Raw genomic sequence first — 22721 nt, forward strand, 5'->3', positions numbered from 1 at the left:
ACGTCTCAAAAAATGAAGCCAAAACAACCCAGGTACTGCGGCTGCCTTCTTACATGCCTGGAGCCAGAGTCTGCTTGGTACTGATCGGGATGAAGCAGCAGTAGCAAGATCCCAGGAAGATAAACATCCTCGACCAACTGGAGTCAGTTTCAGCTGTCAATCATGAAGCTTCACTCTGTTTTTATATAGTATCACATAAAAAATTAAAGCCAAACAAAAGGCATTTTTCAGAAATGTTGCCATTACCCATGGTGCAACGCAGCCGTCATTTAGCCACATTAAAGTCAGTGTTAACACCAGGTGTGTAGAGGCCCGTGCACTGAATGTCAGGCCGACGGGAGTGCACCTCCACAGCTGCATCACTGTCCCTGGCTGGTGTGGACAGAGTGTGGAGACTCTCATGAATAAATGATGTGAATAATGGTTGTTCTTTTCAAAGTGGATATGAAATGCTTCCCACAAAAGGTTAACTGCTTCCAAATAAGGACAGACATTTGTCACGGTCGCAGCGATGGGAGCCGAGCACGGACAGCAGGAGCACAACCACCACTCAGTTCGACGGATAATAGATCCTTCCCCTGCCCACGGACGGATGGATGGATAGAGAGATGGATGGACAGAGAGATAGATAGAGAGAGAGATGGATGGATAGAGGGATAACAGCATAGATCATTGTGGGATCTGTTGGGTTACTCTTTCATTTTTTAAGGTCTAGACCTTTTATGTAAAGTACCTAGAGATAATGCATATTATGATTTAGCACTATACAAATAGACTAGATAGATTAAGATAGATATGTAGCTACAGCTGATTCAGAACTTTGCAACCTGAATTCGGACCAGGACCAGAGATCACTCCTGTACTGAAGTTCTTGTCCCGTGTTCTCTATGTCTATAAACCCCTTGTTAGGTCCTCTGGTAATGAGGAGTTGGAAAGTAGCTGGAAACAACCTTTAAAATATTTTTAGCCTGGTTTCTGAGAGTATGGTTTATGGACATTATTTCATTGCATCTAAAATATTTTTCAAATTTCAACTACTATAATATTAGTTTGTTTTTTGTACGATTCAACTGAATTTGATTTCTTCTTTTTATTGTTTATTGTTAGAGCTTTTAAATCGATTTTATTGTATATTCATTGTCAGTTATTTGTATTACTTTTTTCTTGGCCATTCAGTAAAGTTTGAAGCACTTTACACAGAAGTAGCCTTTATAAATAAAGTTTGATTGATTGATTGATCTGCCACAGGTATTGAAAAAACCTGAAACCTAAATTAAGATGGTGAAGAGGATAAACAAGAACACATAAAACATTATTCTGAAACAGCATGTTTAAAACCTTATTTTAGTTTTGATATCTTTTTAGAAATTCATGATTATATAATCAATTAAACTAGAAGAACAGAATCCACCTGTGAAAAATATGCTGTGAAAAGTGTAAATGCTGTGAAATATTAATCGAATATTCAAGAGCATTGGAGCTTTTTGCAGTAATGAGTGATTTTTCCCCTCCGCACTGCAGCTGCTTCCCTTGTGTTGGCCTTGGGACAGTGGGTCTTCCTCGATGCACATGGAGGTGATTCCTCCGAGCAGCAGGCTTCACCAGGAGGGACTTAAATGTTCAGCTGACCTCGCTCGCCTCTGAAATATTTAGAGCTGCGCGGCCATGTTGAAGTTTTCACCGTTAAATGCGGTGATGTGACCGCTCCGATAAAGGGACTGGAAATTTGCAAATTGGTGTCTGATTGACAGACGGACAAACTGGGTCGATGGTGAAGTCGTTCATCTTGGCTCGTTATTGGATGAGGAGTGACGAGTGACGGGGAAACCTCCAATCCATCAGCTCTTCTGTAATCATCCCAGGCAGAGCTCTTGAAGCATCAGTCATTTCAAACCTGCCTCTGAGAGTCTCCACTAACTCATCCGCCCCCACACACACAGACAAACTCTTACAGTAGATATAAAAACAGCTACACGCCACACCCACCGAAACCCTGACCCAGCGAAACGCCACTCGCTCCCTGGAGGGTCAACCCTGATCAATAACTGTCCTGAAAATTGGAATAACGTACATTTGTGTCCAAATCAAACGGGGTGGAAATCCTAAACTAAAGACGACGACCACAGAGGGCTGACCAGTGCTGTGCCCAGTTTCCAGAACCCATGTTTAAACCAATTAACAACCATCTCACTGCTGCACCTGATCTTCAAGGTCCCCCCCCCCCCCCCCCCCGATTCTTTTATTTTTATTTTACAGCTTTGTGGAATCCCCACCGAGTTCAGTTCATCCTCCGTGTAACCCAGCCCACCTCCCCACCCTCGGGCTTGCCTTGGCAGATCAATGGAACAGCGTGCGGTTAGCTTTTTAATTGCGCTGTCCTGAAGGGCGGGGGTTGTTTTAATGAGGCCAGGTCCTTTTTTCATCCTGACCTTTAAGACTCTGCCCTACAGGTGTCCATCCTCTAACTCAAAAGAAGTGTATGGGCTTGTCGAGCTGCCCGAGAGGTATCCGACCTCACCAAGCTCCTCTGGAGAGTGTGACATTTTAACCTGAATCCAATACGCCAGGTGTGTAAATGATGTACAGTGTATGAAACATCCAGTCACCCCAAACACCAAGCCCCCCCCCCCCCCCCCCCCCCGGTGCACACAGGGTTAGACCTTTGAGTTCCAGTTGTTGCCGGTCACACTGCACGGATTTTTCGTAGTTGAGTTGACTGCAAATGTTGTACTTAAACTCACATTTAAAAGATGAACAATGCAAAGTGTTTAAATCCATAGCTTTACAGGGGTCTGTGCAGTGTACGCATGGTTGGGTGAAGTATGGAGGTAATAGGCCAAGATTAAAACCGTCTAGCACCAATTCCCTGGAAGCTGCCTTTAATTAATCTCTTGTCTCTAGGGCAGACAATAGTTTTTGGCTCACTTGTTGGCAAACACTTTTCTAATCATGCATTAGCTCCTACTTACACAGCAGACACACACCAGCAGCATTTGCTTGGAATCACGTTTAAGGCCAGTGGACAAACATTAATTACAACGTTCACAACGTTTTTTTTGTTTCTATTTCAGTCGCTTCATCAACTCTTGAAATAAATGTGCAAGTATTAAGATAGAAGAGGCTCAGACTTCCTCACTGCTATTTATAAACAATACCACAAACAATACATATTTATGAACACTTGGATATTCCTGTGAAGCCCCTTTTCCACTGGTCAACAACACCCACTAACATCTGGCTGGAGTCTGCAATGGGAATGGATTCAATCAGCGTTCACTTTCAGGCCTGGATCGGCAGCGATGGAGGTGTAGCACCATATTTTCAAACTTCCGATTTGTGTGAATGAACAAGACAAGTAGAGACGTGCAGTCATTTCAACAGACAGTGTATTGGTTTTCTTTCAGTGAAACCCTCCGTGTTTGCCTCATATTAGTACCTTGGATCGTTGTCAATATTGCTGCGTCTAGCAGATGATGGCAGTGTAAAGGGTGGGCTATAGATTTTTACATTCCTCAATTATCACATTTCACATATTAACAACTTTTATACCCGTTTATTCAGGTTTTTGATTCTTAAATGATTCGGATGAGATTTCAGCATAATACTGACACCTTCCCGGTGGCAGGGTACTGGTGCTTCATTTAGCTTGAAGAGAAAACAGGAGGTTGGGCTTGAGCGGGCACCATTCAACGTTCCAGACCCACGTCAATATTCACACTTCTGCTTTGAGGGGAAATTGCTCCCATTATGAGCATGTGACCCGGTGCCACAGGTTACCATGGTGACATTAAAACAGTCTTTATTTAGGAAAAAACACTCAGGAATAGAGGGAGTGTGTTCTCCTCAATAAATGATCATCTCCTGGATGTGACCCAGAGGAACAGGGGAGGTCTGACGGTGAAGACTTGACCGTGGGGAGAGAAATAATGTGGAATATGTGTTAGTTTCTGAGTATTAACATGGGACGCTCTTCCATTCCTGAGCAAATGTAGATATACATTTGTAGTAAGGGGTTATATGTAGGTGTAGAATAACACACGTATCATGGAAGGTTAAGAGAAAACTGAATGAAAATTGATTATTTTATACAGAGTGAGTACAAGCAAAAACTGGATTCATAATTGTGTAACACATCTTGTGTCACTGTAAACTCATATCTGCTGATAGGTCTCATGTAGAGGATGAAGTCTTATCCAGACACATAAGAACAGAAAAACTCGTATTTCATACCAATATAATGGATGAGTCGGACAAACATCTTTCAAACTTATGCTCTGGAATATTCTCAATATCTGTACAAAATGTTTAATAATCTGTCATCAGCTCCTCCTTTAGTGAACACCTTTACTACACTGACATGTGTATGTCTGTACTGCAGTGATTTTTGTGTAACCACAGTTTGCTCAAAAACAACAACTGTTTGACCGTTAAATACGACATCTGATGCACATCTTTTATTCGCTCTCCATTTCAAAAATGCCTGAGACAATCGTTCATATACAGTTTTACCTTTTTGTCAACATTCATTTAACACTGACAGTGGAGTGGAAGCAGCATGTTGCTTTGCACTCATATTTCAGCCAATCTCAAAGCACATGAGAAATTGACTTTAAGTGTGAAATCTAGGATTTTGTTTCCTTATCGTTCGTCATGAGAAGGAAAAGTGAAAAAACAAAGGTGACAAATAATAAGTGAAGGTAATCTGTTAAACTTGAGAGCTTCAATAAAAAAAACGCCCAACAAGACTGCTTGAAGAGCAGCTGCCCTGCCCTTTTTGGTTTGGTGACTTTCAAAAAATACTTTGGACAGAATACTACAAGTGAGGCAACACTGTCAAAACATGTCCTTTTGACAGTCAATACTGGTTGAGCAGCATCTTAGTTATTCTTGATGAGTTGTGTCCACAAACCTTTCCTCTGATAAGCACTCTGACAGTGTGCAACAGCCAAAATGTATATTCTCATGAGTGAATGTGTGTATTCAGAAGTACATGTCCTGGAAGAGGTTTTGTCCCTTTTCAATGTAGGCCTCTTTTTCCTGCGCAGACATCTGCTCCACAAGCTCTGGCCTCTGGCTCACCTCTCGGTACGAGAACTGCCGACCTCCCACCATCACCATCGGCTCATCCCCCACCTCCTCAAACTCATCCTCATCATCGTCCTCCTCCACAAGCGCCCGGTGCTGAGCAGCTGCTGCAGGGGGAGGACCTGCGGGGAGGTTGTCGTCTGATTCACTGGTGTCGCTGTCCGAGTCGCTGCCAGTAGCTTTGGTGGACTTGGGTCCCTTAGCAGCGGTGCTCGCTCCGACTTTTTCAGCTGCCGCCGCACCTCTCTTCTCGTGGATGAGCAAAGCCCGCATTACCTCCTCATTTTCATCTCCCTGACCGACTCCATGAGCAGCTGCTCCATCGATGGCTTCCGGTGCAATGTCTCCACCTGAGGAAACAACAATTATTAGAAATATATATTTACATATTTACATATATATATATTTACCTGAGAAATCTTTCCTAAATTGCGACTGGAACTTGAGTTAAAGCTGTTTTTAAACATTCTGTTTGATTAATGCCAGGAACAAGACCTCACAGTCTCTCTATAGTAGGTCCCATCAACCATCATTGTTCAGCCAGTGTCTATACTCAGCCAAACTCTGATTCAGCCGTTCTTACAGCTAAGAGGGCGATATATCTCTTGAGCTGATTGTGTTATGGCAGATTCAAGAGTCACCTTCTCCCACTAATTGAATCAATATCAATAATTTAAGCATATCAGACTAATAGGGTCTTTGGATCAAGCAGCTCAAGAAGAAATAGGTGTGAGTTGTTATTTCAGTGTGAGGGAAGAGTTTAAATCAATATTTCAGTAAATATACTGAACTGTATCAGAAGATACACAACGTTGAAGGACTCGGATTAGGATCAGTGCCAAAAAGCCTTAATCGGAACAACACTAATTAATGCAGATAAATAAAAGCTTTATTTAGAAACCACGTCCCGCTCAGACGTCACGTCTGTTTAAAGGGTCTGAAGGGGGAACAAGGTCATTACAGGCAGATGCACAGAGGCACACCTCAGAGACAGGACATTTGAGAGGCATAATTCATGCCATTTCCTCAATAATGAATTTTATTAATGAGCAATCCTTGCCCGGCCATGCACTAATCAAATGTCATTATATCAATTAAGCAATAATGGTTCAACCAGATTTTGGCCTGGCCTGAGATCTGCGTGCCCTTGGGTGGAGAAACGATGCGAGCAGAAGATAGCACGGTCAAAGATAAACTCTGGCAGGGAACAATAACCCGGGTTGATCTGTAACAGCCTGTTTCTACAAAGACCGCAGAGAGGGACAATAAAGGTCAGAGAAGAGCAGCCAAAGGTGTGGGTCTGGACTGGGCTTGATGCAGTCCATCCCCACCAGCATGTTGCCACTGCCTTGTCTTTAGAGCCATCAGATACTTGTTCACTATATTACCCTTTAATCTAATAAGTTAAGAAGCATTGGTAATAAACCCAAATTGATGACAAATTCATAGATTCTTCACAGAAGCACAATGACAGCACATTGCAAAGAAAACTTACGGTTACTGATGACGTCGGGCTCACTGAACGCTCCCTGCACGGTGCTCTGGGTCAACCAGACAGGCCTCTCCTTGACTACCTTGGCCTCACTGGGCTGTTTCTGTTGGTCTCCCTGCTCCTCCATGTTGATAACCACGTTCTGGGTGTACATGTCGCCGTAGGTTGAGCCTTTGGTAGACCAGGCCTCACGGTGTGGGCCAGTCATTCCTGCAGCTGCTGCAGCACGTTCACGGCTGTAGGAAACATTGAGGAAATGTCCTTTAAGTAACTTCAACAGTGCACTGTGGTAATTGTTGTCGTTAACAGAGGCAAACTTCAATCTGTCGTGAGCAAAACTGGTTCAGGATTTGACTCATGTGATGCCAACTGATGGGACTCTATATGTGGTTTTCTGGGAGACTTGTCCAAAACTGACCTCTGTTTGAGCGCAGGGATCTCTCCGGGCTCAGGTTCCAGAAGATCGTGGGACAAGTTGACATCTTCGGTCTCGCGTAGCAGCGCATAGATGGGTTCGATCTGCTCGTTGAAGCGTGCCACCTGTGTCCTGGCATCAGGACAGACGGACTCGTCCTCTTCTACTTCTGTCTGGCAGAAAGTGCAACGAAATGTACCTGTGGGTAGAGAAAGAAACTCGGTTTAAAAAACGAGTTGGAGGAGATATTCAGGTAGCCCACCAGGCCAAAGCAGATATCACCATAACCATATAAATCAGCATAATTCCAACGACACAGCCTCCATCCATCCATTATCTATACCAATTATCATTGTGAGGGTAAGGGATGGCTTGGTGGAGCCAATCTCAGATGACACCAGGCAAGACATCCTGCACAGTCCTCCGTGTAGCAGGAAGCAAACCACCATCCATGCTCATTCACACAAACAGGCAATTTACAGCCACCAATTAGTTTAACATCTTTAAACTGTAGGAGGATCCTCAGTATCTGGAAGAAACACACGCAGATGTGGGAAGAAAATGCTAAATCTAAACAGAAAGGTCCTGGACGCCCCATGGCACAACTTCTCATTCCCCATCAATTTATCAACAGTGCAGAGGGTATAATGCAGCGGACTGATCACAATGATGAGACACTTAAAGTATGGACATACATTTACAACTAAATCTCTAATTTCTGTGTCTCTTATATGTTCAAAACCAAAGGGAGCTGACTGACCTAGTGCTATGTATGATCTGCATGGAACAGTACGTAACCTAAGACCAGCCATCACACCCTGGTTGAATCTAAATGAGTCTTCAGGTGAGTGACTGCTGAGCCTGTGTGTTTAATTAACGCTGTAAGTATGAGCCAGGTCCCTGGACTCTTATTTAAAAAGGTATTTAAAAGGGTCTGGATCTGATTTGGAGGTAATTACATTTTGAACCCGGGCAAGACTCTCACCCATAATTTACAGACATGTCTATTAAAGGCGTTGCATTGCCTTGAAGATTAAAAGCCAACTTTTCAAAAACCTCTTACAGAAATGACTAGATGGGATTGCTGGGAAATGATTGGCCATTCTAAGGGTCAAAATGTGGGCCACTATAAAACAATGTCCAAAATTGCTGTTCTTATTGGGGTTTTGCCTACCTTATGGAAGCATTTAGTGAATAGAATATTGTGGTGAAGTTGTATGTTGCATCTGAATACCCCTCACCTCACCCTCAACTTCCAAACATGAGAGAGAACCTGTGGAAGCCTTCAGTTGTCACAACAACTCAAAAAGGTGTTTAGTTTGTCCAGTCTGGGATATTGTAAAAAACATGGCAGATGACATTTCATACAGTTTAGATGTTTTTATATTCAATTTCTGCCAGTAGATCCCTTTCACCTAAATCATACACACTGGAACTTTATTGGCACAGTACCGTGTTGTAACAATCCTGTGAAACCTCAGCTTCATGTTCCATTAATAACTAGAATGGCACTCAGTAGAGCATTCATCTCCACTAAAGGCCCAATAATCCCCTCCTCAAGATCCATGAATTAATCCTTGGGAAATCAATGGAAATCAAACATTTGATGAAAACTTGATTACCTCCTTGGTGGAAGTAATCAAACTAAGAAACTGCTGATGAAGTTGTAAAGAAAGTAAAATCCAACTCCAACTCGCAATTGACTTGTTACAAAACACTGCTGTGGGTATTGTTGTTGTGATGGGGCAACAAAGAGTTGGAAATGTCCCATCATCATCACAGAGCAGGCCATGTCAAAAGAATGATAAAAAATAAATAAATGTTTTCTTGCCCAGATAAAGTAAAAAACTGTATTTTCCACTAAGGGGTGGTTGGACAAATATGTCAGGTGGAATGAGTAAACAAGTGTCCATCTTCAAACATTCACACAGAACATTGTGAACATTTAGAGCTGCAGGGTCTTCAGCTCTCCTTTATAGGGTCAGAATGAGCTGGAAGAGCAGTAATGCCACATCCCATCCCTGTGAGGTCAAAATAAGTGTTGCTGGCCCTGCAGAAGCAACTGGTCTATCCATCTCCCACTGTGTGAGCTGCAGGTATTCTTTTTGTCAGCCTGTCAGGGTGCAGGGTTACTGCCTTTACAGCAAGTTCTGATACCGGTTGCGATATGTCGAAACCAGAGAAAAGTCCAGAGGAATTGGCAAGAGGGTTAAACGAGTCAGCAGGAAGCGGCTCAAAAACAGTACCAGTAAGCTGGGAATGTGGGTTCTTCTGCTCAAATCTATTATTCTATATGTAGAATTATTGTGCATTTTCTTTCCTTGCAGCAGTTAACTGGTGCATTGAGGTTTGAGACTCATCCCTTAGGTAGATATGTCCACATTCTTCAATTTGTATGTATCCATCTTTCTTTAAAACCAGTAGGCATGTAATCAGATGATCCAAAATCACATTTTGTTTTTCTACTTTACATTATATCTGGGTTTTCTACTGGGCTTCAAACTTGGTTTAATTGTATTTTTCATTCTTGCTTTCACTAAGAACTGTTTCAAAAACATAATTACATTGATGCAATCATCCAGGCTTTACCAAACTGTATGTAGTATATCAGGTTAGATATTGATTTCAGTCCTTAATGAATGATTTATGTGAACAAATACTTCATAAATCAACCATGAATTAATTGAAATGTGCAAGATATAGTGTGACATCTATACACTGTTTATATTAAATAAAGGGAACAATTTAATCATACATCAGATCTTGAACGAATTATTCAAGTTGAAAATCTTTACTGATGTACATTGTATAATTAGCTCCCTTCATTTTTGTGAGCAGTATATATATATATATATATATATATATATATATATATATATATATATATATATATATATATATATATATATATATATATATATATATATATATATATATATATATATATATATATATATATATATATATATATATATATATATATATACACACATACAGACTCACATATACAACGGCCTATAGTGGGACCTGTGCTCACAGCCCAGCACAGCACGATTGGCATTCGCCAGAGAACACCAGAATTGGCAGGTCTACCACTGGCGCTCTGTTCTCTTCACAGATGAGAGCGGGTTCCCACTGAGACAGGCGTGAAAGAGTCTGGAGACGCAGTGGTGAACGTTATGCTGCCTGTAATATCATCCAGTATATGAATATATATAGGTTTCTGATCCATCATGCCAATAATGCTTACTTGAATTTAAAGCTTGCCTAAAACATGTATGTGGCACAACCTGAATCTGATCAGGTAGTGTAAGCATGGTGTGTCATTCTGAGGGACTAAAGAATGAAATCAGTTTATGAATGAACAGAGTTTTTAAAGGAAGAATGAAACAAACAATAATTCTCATTATCATGACAAGCACAATGTTCTTCTATAGAGATATCATTTCATTCTAATGCACATTTTCATGCATTTTACTGAGCAGGATCTTCTGGGTGGATGATAGTCTTATATACAGACCTGCTAACATAAAATGAAGTATCAGTAGATATGTATTATGGTATAAAGCTTTGTTTTATATACAGCTGATTTTAACATACTATATTACTTGGCCTGTTAGCAGCCTTAAAATGGGACATTTTGTATAAACAGAACATTTGTTATTTTAATTAAAGAGGGATGCTCTTAGATTGATATACTCCTCACACTTTAATGAATGCGTTCAGCACTGCCTGAGTGTGGGCAGCAGATGCCAATCTCCTTTTCTCAGGCCATGACCTTTTCTTTGACAACATGAATACTACATGCATCTGCCTGCTAAAGTTGTGAGTAATTCAACAGAGGCCTCGCAGGTTTCTGTGGGACTACTATTCAATTGCACAGACTGCTGACTGAAATCTGCTGGTCATGCCTTGGTTTGTTCAGTCAAATAACTAATGATCTTAAGATGCAAGTCTGCTATTCAGCAAAGACAGAGAGAAAAGAAAAAGTGTATAATACAGAGATGGGGAGTTGTGAAAGCAACAACGGGTGAGTCAGTTTTGTAGGTGAGGATGATGAACAGCAGCAGATAAACTAATATGGGCCTGATATTACTCTGCCCTCTGTGACTTGTCAGTCAAACTGTCAACATTGCTTCATGTCTCACTCAGGCCAATCTACTGCCAACATATTGTCACAAGTTCTTATTTTTAACCAAGGCACAAAAGGAACCCTCCAGCTTGGTCAAGATACTTTTTGGCAAAGTGAAAGAGGGACTGAAGCCTCAGGGCTGTTTGTCCATTTCTGCTGTGACGAGGAAGCCCAATTTATCCAGTGGAAAGTAAAAAATGATCTCTATTACTGTGGCGTGCAAGAACATTTGCAGCAAAACAACCTTTTGTGCAGCGTGCAATGACAAGCAATTTAATTTTCATGTCCCAGAGCTTAAAAAAAGCGGTCACATTTCAACAAATACTATTCAAGATGCCATTCCTAAATTGTACAGGTGGTATAATTTGGCTGGATGTGATAATCCTACATTGTGTCATTTGTATCATGTCTGGAACAGAGTGAGTTCCACTAACATCAAATTCAGTTACTATTCCAACAAAAGGTGTTGATATGTTGACTTGTTCTCAAAATGAATTCCTTACGGTTGTAAAAAAAAAGCAGAGTAAACAGAGTGGAGGCAAACATGCACAATGTTTAGTTAAAGTGAAAATACACTGTCGCTATTTTCTGTTACTTTGTGTTGATTCTTTAAACAGTATTTAAGTATTATTCAATAACTGCACAGCAAAGATTGGTGCTGGACTGATTACTGTAGCTTTATTAAGTATTTTTATGATTTACATGTGCTATTGTTTTAATTCATGTTTTTAAATCATGGTAATAATTGGTAGCCAGTAACCCCCACAGGTTACACAAGTCATCCCATGAAGATGATAACAAACATTGGGGGAAATCACCCAGTCATGACTGCTGGACATGAACAGATTAAACACAAACTTATCAAGTCAAGTTGTTTGTAGACACACTTTTGCATTTCTCCTTCTGTTGATGCAGTGGTAAAGGAAAATGCAGCTAATAGAGAATGACATTTTAAATGAAGGGCTGGGGGCATTTAAGTGCTGCAGGGACTTGATGAATTTATGTTAGTACATAATTTCACTCTAGATGAATTGAGCTTCGACTGCCATCTAGAGGCGCACTGACTCATACAACATAAAGAGCAGCCTACAATTTACATTTTCACATAATCAATGAATCTCTGCCATGGCTCTTCCCCAAAGACAAGAGCCTTATTTTAGAAGAGATACATCGGTTTCTATACATCAAATGCAGATATGAATTACTGCACCTTACTTAATTCTACATGAATGAAAACTTTTAATGTCCTTTTAAGTAACTAGTTTAGAAAGCCACAAGGGATTATAGACAATTTAATGAACAACAACAACATTGCTGCTGTGCTACAGAACTGTACCTGTCATAGGGTCAAACAGCTGGTTGGCTTCTAGGTCAGTGAAGGTGGAGAAGCAGCAAGGGCACCGAAAGGAAGCACGGTTGGTGGAGTCTCGCTCATCTGTCTCAATGCGCCGTCGCATGTGATCCAATTTATACTTGACCACATTGACCAGTACCCTGTAAAATCAGATCGACAAATGTTGTTGACTGCAACCTATTGACATTAAAGGATTTGGTTACTTTAAGGTGTTTGACAATAGAACATTACAGTGATGAACTCCATAGCCATTTTTAGATATCAACTCCAGAAAAGGTCCAGACCCATTTTTCCATATATTTTCCAGAGTTTGCCTTTCATTACAGGTTGGGTAAGACGAGTGCACAACAACAGGAAAATATCCAGAACATTTGGTCCAAAGGTGGCATCAGGAGGAGCATGCAGGGGACAGGACAAGACAATGTGTAAATCAAATGTTTTGGTTTACAACACATCGACCCAAGTTCGGCCTTAGCACCCAAAACTCTAAAAATCTCTTTTCAAGTATGTGCGTGTGTTTTATATTTGTATGGCACCTCGTTTTCATCCTTAGACATTAGTATTATTTTTGTTTCCTTCAGTTTTGCACGGGTAAAGTGTTAGAAACATCATCAACATTTTCCTTCTCTATGCTCAAAGGAGCTCACTTGAATATGTTTGCAGAAAAACAGATTTCTGAATAAAGATTAGATTTTATCTATTAGCTAGTAATTTGGAAGATTTACAAGTAATTGCTGTGTTTAAGTGCTTAAATTGCTTGTGCTTTTTTTGGCGGTTGACAAAACATATTAGTATCCGCATAGTGGATATTCAATGGCACCAGATGTACCACGGCCTTCTGAAAGTGTTGTGGTATTACAACTCCTGACGCATCGCCTTCAGCCACAATAAAACTCCACCTGTCAGCAGGAGGTGTTTAAGACACTCTTCATTATCTGCAATAAAAAAACTTGTAAAAAAATAACCACCTGTAGTTGATGAAGTAGTAGTTGTGTCGCGTCGTCTTGCCATCAGATGCCGTCTCCACTCGCATGCGGCACTTGACTACCTTGTCTGCCTTCAAGGTGTTGAGCACCGAGCGCAGCTGTTTACGGTCAAACTTGAGAAGCTCCAGCATATCCTCCTCGCGTACGCATGGATTGCGGATAAGCACATCCAGGGCCAAGGCATGCTCCACTTCGTAGAAACCCCTCACAACCTGCTTGGCCAACCGCTTGAGTGCGGCGGGAACCTCCGTCAATAGATCTGGTTCAATCATCTTCTGCTGGCAAAAGAAAAGAACCCTCTGAATAAAGATGGAATGCAACTGTCTTGTATGAAGATATGAGGCAGCAGGCAGGAACTTTAGACACGAGTACTCAAGACACACATATATATATATATTAATAGGTAAGTAACATTAATCACTTAAGCTGTTTTCAGACATGTCCTGCTGAGGGACTCTGGAGAATTGCACAACACAGTGGGGGAGATTCTCAGCTCAGACACATTCACAACAGCAACACATTCTCCACAGGATTCAGGTGAGGGGTGGTGTAGCAGGCAGAGGCAGGATGTAATATATTATTCCACTGCGACGATCAAGTGACTTTGTTTACAGCACATCAAAACCGGCTCCAGCTCTCATCACCACAAACTCTTTTCACATCTTTCTTTGTGTCTTTTCACGTTTACTGCTCTGCTTTTTCATCCTGAGATATTCATTTTTCTTCTTTTAGTTATTGTTGATGTAAATGAGATATAATGAGCAGCAATACTAAACTAAAAAGGTAGAGATGAACATCTTTTCTACTAAGATCTTCACGTTCACGTTATCCCATCATATAAGAGGATTTGCTTCATTTAATTAGTATTACTAATAATATTAATAAGAAACATTACGAGGACACCTCACAGTGTATCATGAATAAAACACATGAGCAGTTAAAGTAAAATCAATTGTTATAAATCAGATAAGGAAACACAAACACCTTCATTACCACATATGTGACACGAGAATAGCGAACAGTAAAACCAGGGTTAACGTTGTGAGGCACAGAAATCCTCCAGTACACCATTAGTGCGTCAAAGTACTAATTTAAAAACATCTGTTAAAGTGTAAGATACCCTTTAAACCTGTCCAGTTGCTTTAAGCTCAGATATTACGACGCTAATGCTAATAGAGAACACTGACAGCTGAGCTAAACTGACTCTAAACTGTGTAAACTTATTGCTAGCTTACCTTACTTACTTACACGAAGTACTATTGATGCTGGAACCATATTCGGCTAATGACGTTGTGACTTATTTTGACATTATCTTTTACTTCCAGCTTGCTAATGCTACCTAACGATAACTTTCAGATGCAGCCAACGTGAGGTGCTGTTAGCAGAAGACCGTGAACAAACTAACTCGCAACTTCTTACCCGGCTCTCTCCTTGTGTCCCAACAGGACGTGAGCACACAGCTGCACCTTCTCTCAGATATCTCAGTCCACACGCTGACGTTCGTTTCACACAAACTCAGCTGAAACACAGTTACACATCTCAGGCTGTTAGCTTCTGAAGATAGCTAGCATGCTTCATGGCGTCACAGGAACAACCCGGAAGATAAACCCGAAACCCCACAAAAGAAAAAAAAGGTTCAGCTGAATTCCGATTGGCCGAGGAAGAAAGTACGCATTTTATAGCCAATAGACGTGGTGGTTAGTTTTTTTTGCAACCAATCAGGTTCTAGGTTGAAGGAGGGTTTTTCACTGTTTACTTCCGGGACGCCGCTGTAGCTAAAGATGGCTTCTCTGGACAGAGTGAAGGTTTTAGTTTTGGGAGACTCCGGTAAGTTATTGGGCATTTTGACAGTTCAGAATCTTATACAATCGTGTTCGCCTATTTTAGTCAAATGTTAACTTGTGTTTGGAAGAAGTTGGACGTGTGTCTCACTCCTCTAAGCCTAAATGTGTCAACCTGAACTCTTGTCAACAGTCTGTTTCAGTGGCTGTGTAAAGCTACTCTAAGCTACATTAGCTACATTAACTTATTATACTGTTGTTTGCTATAAGACAGAGAAACACTAATAGTTTAAAGTTCATCGAAACACATTTGCCCGTCTATGTTGCAAATATATTATATTAAATATAAATATATTTACTGATGCTCTACAGAGACTACGATTTTGTTTAACTGACGAGCTCATTCACTAGAGGCTTGTTATCACTGTCTTCAAAATGCCACTGAATGTGTGAGCTATTGTGTTGAAGAGTCATATTATCAGTCATCTAACCATATTTCATGTTTTCTGAAGGTGTGGGCAAATCCTCCCTGGTCCATCTTCTGTGTCAGAATCAGGTGCTGGGAAATCCATCATGGACTGTTGGTTGCTCGGTGGATGTTCGGGTACGTAGAGATCAAATCTAATAGTATAAGTATCTAGTATAAGTATAGACATGCGTTACACTGACTTGATAATGTATATATATATATATTTATGGTAAATAAAGTTCAGTTACACGTTTTGCCACCGATTTAATGTAATTTCAAGTTTGACATTTTCATTAAACGACAGGTTCAAGACTATAAAGAGGGAACCCCGGAGGAGAAAACCTACTATATTGAGCTGTGGGATGTCGGAGGATCTATCGGCAGTGCCAGCAGCATCAAAAGCACCAGAGCCGTCTTCTACAATTCAATTAATGGTAAAGTTAATTTTCATTAGAAACCAATGTCTTAAGTATCTGAAATGAACGTAATGATTAATCTATGATCTGTCATTTTCTGGATTATTCTAGGAATTATACTGGTGCATGATTTGACGAATAAGAAATCCTCTCAGAACCTTTACCGCTGGTCACTAGAAGCTTTGAATAAGGATTCGTCTCCAACAGGAGTCATTGTCTCAAACGGGTAAGCAGACGTGTATTTTTGGTTTTCTCTATATGGAATACACAAACACCAATAAGTAACTGTAAATGTTGTCACTGGCGACTTCCCTCTTTTTTCTTCTTTCTTGCAGCAGTGACTATGATAGAGAGCAGTTTGCTGAGAACCCAGTGCCTTTGCTGCTGATTGGCACCAAGTTTGACCAGATCGCAGACAACAAGCGAAATGAAGTTCTCACCCGAACAGCCTTTCTCTCTGAAGACTTCAATGCTGAAGAGATTAATCTGGTAGATTAACATTCATTCACACAAGCTCTGACCTTAAGGCCCTGTCTAATGCTAAATCTGTTACTTTGCTGGCTTCACCTTTGTGTTAAAATAACAGCTCTTAGGCATTTGGACATAGGTCAGAAATGTTCCACAAGAACATTGTTAAACTATAACTAATACTCGGTCACAAAAGAATGCGTCTCTGTGTATTCTTTTAAAGTTTGAGGGAGTCTGGCGACACCTAGTGGAAGTCTCAGCAGACAGCCGTAAAAAATTACAATTTGAACTAAGCCTGTTGCTGATGTGTAGTGATGTTTTCCCAGGACTGCACTAACCCCAGATACCTGGCTGCAGGCACATCGAATGCAGTGAAGCTGAGCAGGTTCTTTGACAAGGTGAGAGTTCTTCAATGTGACACACAGCTGTATAGACACTTCCTTTACAATATACACAGTATGTAAAGTTACATTTAGTTTAAATTGTGCATGTGCTCTGTATAATAATGTGATGATGATGCTTTGCTCAAATGATGGTGTTATATTGAGGGTAGACCAATACTTATAGTTGCTGAAGTGAATGTCAAAGTGAATATTACTGTTCAAAATATTCCAAAATATCAACTGTGACTTCATCAACTTGGCCTAGTTTAAAGGTTTACCAAAGTAAAAGAATAACGATTAAAAACACGTAGTTTGTAAACTGTGTCTGACATTTAATTACATATTTAATTGATCTTATTAAGTTTGTATCAATATAAGGTTTAATTGATGTGGTTTGTAAATTTGTTCGTCAAGTTTAACTCAAAAACTCTGTTAACAGGTCATAGAAAAGAGATATTTCACAAGGGATCCAAGTCAGGTGAGTTTTCAGACTTTATTGATTTTAGAAACGACGTAATGAGAACTGAGAGGTCATTTAAGGTGAGCTGTTTCTTGTAAACATTTTGTTTCCTCTCTCTGCAGATGACAGGTTTCACTGACAGAAAGCGCTTCAACTTCAAAAGTCTGCACTATGACTGATGAGGCTGGAGCTCTGCAGCGGTTGATCAGAGTGCATGTGTGGGCTCCTCCACCACGACCACCACACTCACTGAGATACTTTCGATATCTGCCCTCTTCTGCTACACCACCATTTCTCCCTCACGCCATTCAGTCTTACACACACTTTCACCCAGAAATGACTCAGAACTATGCTGCTGACAAGAGAGTTTTTAAATGAGTTCAAGAAATAAATTTGTACAGAGTTGACAAAACATGCACAAGGATTTTTCAAAAAAGGAAGTTGCAGGAATGAAAAGACAAGCTTGAGCAATGTATGAAAGGACAAAGGCACATTCTATAACTGTGCAGCAGGATGTAAGGTTGAATATATTCTCCAAATTCTTCTTCTTTTTAATAAGAGCAACTGTGATATATTTTTTTCCATACCTCTGCACAACATTCACAAGTACCAGTTTCCTTTTTCAGGCTAAATTAATTTAAATTTCGCTAATTTATTAAGCTGCGTAAATAATCAAGTGAAGAAAGGGATAACTTCTTGGCCTCAGAATAGTGGCTCATATAACATTCCCCTACCCCTGCATGGTTTTCTTGATCCAGGGAAGAAAGAAGTGTAGGTTCATGAAGACATGGGGATACTCAGTATTGTCGCAGTCATTCTCTGCAGTATAAGCTGTGATACCCTGAAGTTTGCTTTTGCAGATCAGCGGTCCGCCAGAATCCCCCTGCACGGAAAAGGCAACAGAAACACTTGATTGTGGAAAGAGTGCTCTTGATGAATTAAAGAAATTATTTGTGACATGTTGTATCGTTGCATTATTGTTGTTTTCTGTTAAATTACCTGGCAAATTCCTCCCTTCTTTTTGTCAAACTTGGTGCATATCATTTGATTAGTAAAGAAGTATTCCTGCCAGATTCGTTTGCATTCCTCGGGGAGTTCAATCTTCTCAGTGGTTTCCCTCAGTACATCTGAGGCCGGCCCGTTAGCTGCTGTTCGGCCCCAGCCACTAACGACACATGTTACTTTGGAGGGGGGTTTCTTTTGCTTCTTCGGTAATCCAATGGGCTTCACATATTTGTTCAGTTTTGCTTTGTTTTTTAACTGTAAGAAAACAGAGCATCATTATTTATTGTGCCTTTAAAGATTATGAAAGCTTCTGTTGGACTTGACATTGTGTGTGTGTGTGTGTAGCCCTGAGTGGTTTGTATCCTCTTCATGCAACACTGAGGTTTTTAAGTAAAGTGTGTCATCCTCAACCGGTTCAGTGCAAATGTGTGAAAGTCTTAAACCCTTCATGAGACAGGGTGACAAAATGAAACTTGCACCATGATGCTAACAGCTACAAAAAGACTTTACAGAGACACAGATTTTCTGTTTTAACACTTCAGATCAATTTTAATATGGATTTTTACACAGTTTTACCTTGAGAAGCATGATGTCATAATCATGTTGTCCAATGTACTCTGGATGTGAGAAGTAATCTGCCACTTCAAGATTCTGCTGAGTTTTTTCTGTCTTTCTTATGTTGTGTCCGCCGAGCACCACCATCATCGCCATCGTAGAGCTGTCGAACCGGGGGACAAAATATTATATCAAGTTATTATGAAGTTATCATGATTACATAGTTAAATAATTAAAACACTTTATTTATATAAATTTAAGGTGCTTCAACTTTAAAATTAATAAAGGCAAACAATTAAAAAGCAAATAAGGAACCATTAAAGGGACTAAAACACTGAAGGTGAAGTCTACCATCAAAACAACTTGAATTACAAAAGGAACTAATGGTGGAGGACAAATACCATTTATTATTAAAAAACTACAGTAATGACAGACAAACGCATGTATGTAATAATATAAATTACACAACATATATGTTTGTCATTTGAAAAGTAATCATCAGCCACTCCTTTGTAAATTATATAATTAATTATGTACACCTCTGACTTGTACCTCTAATTGAAAGTTAGCTGTGATGGAGCAATTGTCCAAAATGCACTCACTCGTTGCAGTGAGCTGATGTCAGAACAAAGTCGTCCCGGACGAGGATCCCGCCACATGAGTGTTGTCCATGAAACTGGAGTGAAGCCATGTAGGGTCTGGAATGAGGCTTTGAAACTTTACCACCGAAGATGCTGCTCTCAGTCGCCCCTGATATTAAGAAAGTGGGGAAATTAAAAGACAGATTACAAAATACTAAATCATCAGCCATCAAGTTATTATAGGATGAATATAAATCTAGGCATTAAAAGGTTTGTTAAAATCAGCTGTGATCCCTTAAAATGTATATTATTTGCAAATGATTAAGTTTCTTCCAGCAATAATTTAGAAATTTAATCATCTTACCATTTAGAGAGAACAACTGAATGAAAAATACGATGCCGAAGGTTTGAATCATTGTCCCTGTGCAGAGGTACAAGCTGAACAGTGTGACTGGGGCTGCACAGCCCATCTCTTATACCTTCCAACCTGACAAAGGAGGTGTGAAAAACATCGACCAGAGGTGTTGTCTCCTGCAAGAGTGAGACCCCTTTACCAAAACCAGTTCAAACTGTCAAGTTTCTAAATTATCTTAATGTGGGACGCAGTGTTTAAACTCATGCTTGATGACTCTTTATCTATTTTAATCTAATGGAAAAGTTCATGGAAGGAGGTTAATGCCCAAGTGGAAATGCGGTCACATTAACCACAATGAAAAATATCTCTCCAGCTCGCACACACACACACAAAATGTTCTCATTTCTATGCCGTGATCTTTGCCAACCGTAATGAATTTGACCTTTTTTCAAAAGTCAGACCAAAATATTTAGATGTATTTTACTCTGGAGACCGGAAGTTATAAATTGCAATAATAAAGATCTCTGTTACCACGTCTAGAAGCACGTGGTCCAAAAAATTTTGCCCATTCAACTTTTATTGTGAAGTGGAAGATGTATAATTTATTATCGTCAGCACTTATTCTAGCGATGTGAGGTGAAAGGTTAGTGTTTGTTACAGAAAATGTAACTGTTGTGTTAGTGCACCCTGATGGAGGTTAGTTGTTCCTCCCACACAGTCAGACAGAACCGTGTACAGCTCACTGGTGGAGCTGGTATTCACAAGTACAGGGGATGTTAGGCCTGGTGCTCAAAAATAATCAGTAGACCACGCGGAGGAGATGGATGTCTGCTTTGACACAATGGGTTGCAGGTGGTATGAATTTGGGTTTTAAACACCAGCCCCTTATTTTGTTGGAACCATACTTGAAGCAGTGGACTAGTGGCAGAAAGTTGGACTATGGGCAGAAAATCCAACGTTGGTCTCTGGTTCGACTCCACGGAGTGACAAGAAATAAAAAAAACAAAAAACATGGAAGGACAACACCTGGATCTGCTCCCCACTATCAAAGTGCCTGCCCCACCCCACTGTCTAAGTGCCCCTGAGCAAGGCACCTTACTCCCCTAACGCGTGCATGGCTGCCCACTGCTCTGTGTGTTCACCAGATGGGTCATAGCAGAAAACAAATTTCCCCCCTTGCATGTTGTGTGTGGGTGCATGTGTGTGGGACCAATAAATGTGTCTTGTATCTCAAAAGTAGTGGTATAATATAAGTGTAGACATATATTACACTGACTTGATAGTATATATCTATATATTTGGTAATAAAAGTGCAGTTTCATGCTTTCCTACCGATTTAACGTTTGACATTTTCATTTAACGACAGGCACAGAAACTAATACTTTTTTCTAAAATTAGATACCAATTAGCAATTTTAAATGTTTTCACTGGGGACATCCCTCTTTTTCCTTCTTTCTTGCAGCAGTGACTATGATAGAGAGCAGTTTGCTGAGAACCCAGTGCCTTTGCTGCTGATTGGCACCAAGTTTGACCAGATCGCAGACAACAAGCGAAATGAAGTTCTCACCCGAACAGCCTTTCTCTCCGAAGACTTCAATGCTGAGGAGATTAATCGGGTAGATTAACATTCATTCACACAAGCTCTGACCTTAAGGCCCTGTCTATTATTACATCTGTTACTTTGCTGGCTTCACCTTTGTGTTAAAATAACAGCTCTTAGGGATTTGAACATAGGTGAGAAATGTTCCACAAGAACATTGTTAAACTATAACTAATACTCGGTCACTAAAGATTGTATCTCTGTGTATTATTTGAAAATTTGAGGGACTTTGGCGACACCTAGTGGAAGTCTCAGCAGACAGCCGTGCATTTCAAAAGATGCCATCGTTACAATTTGAACTAAGCCTGCTGCTGATGTGTAATGCTGTTTTCCCAGGACTGCACTAACCCCAGATACCTGGCTGCAGGCACATCGAATGCAGTGAAGCTGAGCAGGTTCTTTGACAAGGTGAGAGTTCTTCAATGTGACACACAGCTGTATAGACACTTCCTTTACAATATACACGGTATGATTAAGATTAAGATTAGTTTAGTTATACCAAACACATGCACAACACACTCATGCAATGGTAGGTAAATTTAACCTCTGCATTTAACCCATCTGTGTGCAGGACACACAGAGCAGTGAGCGACCATGTACGGGGCTCGGGGAGCAGATGTTGGGGGAGTAAGGTGCCTTGCTCAGGGGCACTAGACAGGGTAGGGAGACTCTTGGATTTTTGGACAGATCAATCCAGGTTAGTCTTTTGTTGTCTCTCCGTGGAGTCGAACCAGAGACCTTCTCTGCCCATAGTCCAAGTTTCTGCCACTAGACCACCGCCTCTCAGAAAAGTTAATATTGCTTATACTGTGCTCTGTATAGCTATGTGATGATGATGCTTGGCTAAAATGATGGTGTTATATTGAGGGAAAATCAATACTTTTAGTTGGTGAAGTGAATGTTGGAGTGAATAATACTTTTCAAAATATTCCAAAAAATCATGACTGTGACTTCATCATCTCGGCCTAGTTTCAAGGTTTCCCAAATTGAATAATAATAACGATTAAAAACAGGTTTGTAACTTGTGTCTGACATTTAATTACATTTAACCTTTTTGATTGATCTGAACAAGTTTGTTCTTCAAAAATATAAGGTTTAATTGATTGATTTTTCCGTCAAGTTTAACTCAAAAACTCTGTTAACAGGTTATAAAAATAGATATTTCACAAGAGATCCAAGTCAGG

At 40.3% G+C, this 22721-nt stretch overlaps 3 protein-coding genes across 4 annotated transcripts; 1 reads left to right on the plus strand and 2 right to left on the minus strand.

The window, feature by feature from the left end:
- Positions 1 to 4432: 4432 nt before the first annotated feature.
- gtf2e1 (general transcription factor IIE, polypeptide 1, alpha) lies at positions 4433 to 15080 on the minus strand. Of its 2 annotated transcripts, none has more exons than XM_062402479.1 (6): positions 14884 to 15080; positions 13447 to 13739; positions 12461 to 12618; positions 6996 to 7191; positions 6581 to 6813; positions 4433 to 5435 (listed from the first exon to the last, which is right to left on the minus strand). In XM_062402479.1, the coding sequence occupies exons 2-6, from the start codon at positions 13734 to 13736 to the stop codon at positions 4981 to 4983; spliced, it is 1332 nt and encodes a 443-aa protein (XP_062258463.1). In that variant the 5' UTR covers positions 13737 to 13739; positions 14884 to 15080; the 3' UTR covers positions 4433 to 4980. The 2 variants fall into 2 exon arrangements, with proteins under 2 accessions (XP_062258463.1, XP_062258462.1); XM_062402478.1 differs by having other exon boundaries at positions 13447 to 13742.
- Positions 15081 to 15193: 113 nt separating this feature from the next.
- rabl3 (RAB, member of RAS oncogene family-like 3) lies at positions 15194 to 18398 on the plus strand. The gene is made up of 8 exons (XM_062402481.1): positions 15194 to 15291; positions 15758 to 15849; positions 16019 to 16148; positions 16242 to 16356; positions 16466 to 16619; positions 16925 to 16996; positions 17421 to 17459; positions 17564 to 18398. The coding sequence occupies exons 1-8, from the start codon at positions 15246 to 15248 to the stop codon at positions 17618 to 17620; spliced, it is 705 nt and encodes a 234-aa protein (XP_062258465.1). The 5' UTR covers positions 15194 to 15245; the 3' UTR covers positions 17621 to 18398.
- Positions 18172 to 20015, minus strand: LOC133967202 (granzyme B-like). The gene is made up of 5 exons (XM_062402480.1): positions 19947 to 20015; positions 19604 to 19751; positions 19023 to 19164; positions 18441 to 18701; positions 18172 to 18324 (listed from the first exon to the last, which is right to left on the minus strand). Exons 1-5 carry the CDS (start codon positions 19996 to 19998, stop codon positions 18172 to 18174), a joined length of 756 nt encoding a protein of 251 aa, XP_062258464.1. The 5' UTR covers positions 19999 to 20015.
- Positions 20016 to 22721: the final 2706 nt, after the last annotated feature.

This window comes from Platichthys flesus, chromosome 13 (assembly GCF_949316205.1).
Source record: "Platichthys flesus chromosome 13, fPlaFle2.1, whole genome shotgun sequence".
NCBI lineage: Eukaryota > Metazoa > Chordata > Actinopteri > Pleuronectiformes > Pleuronectidae > Platichthys > Platichthys flesus.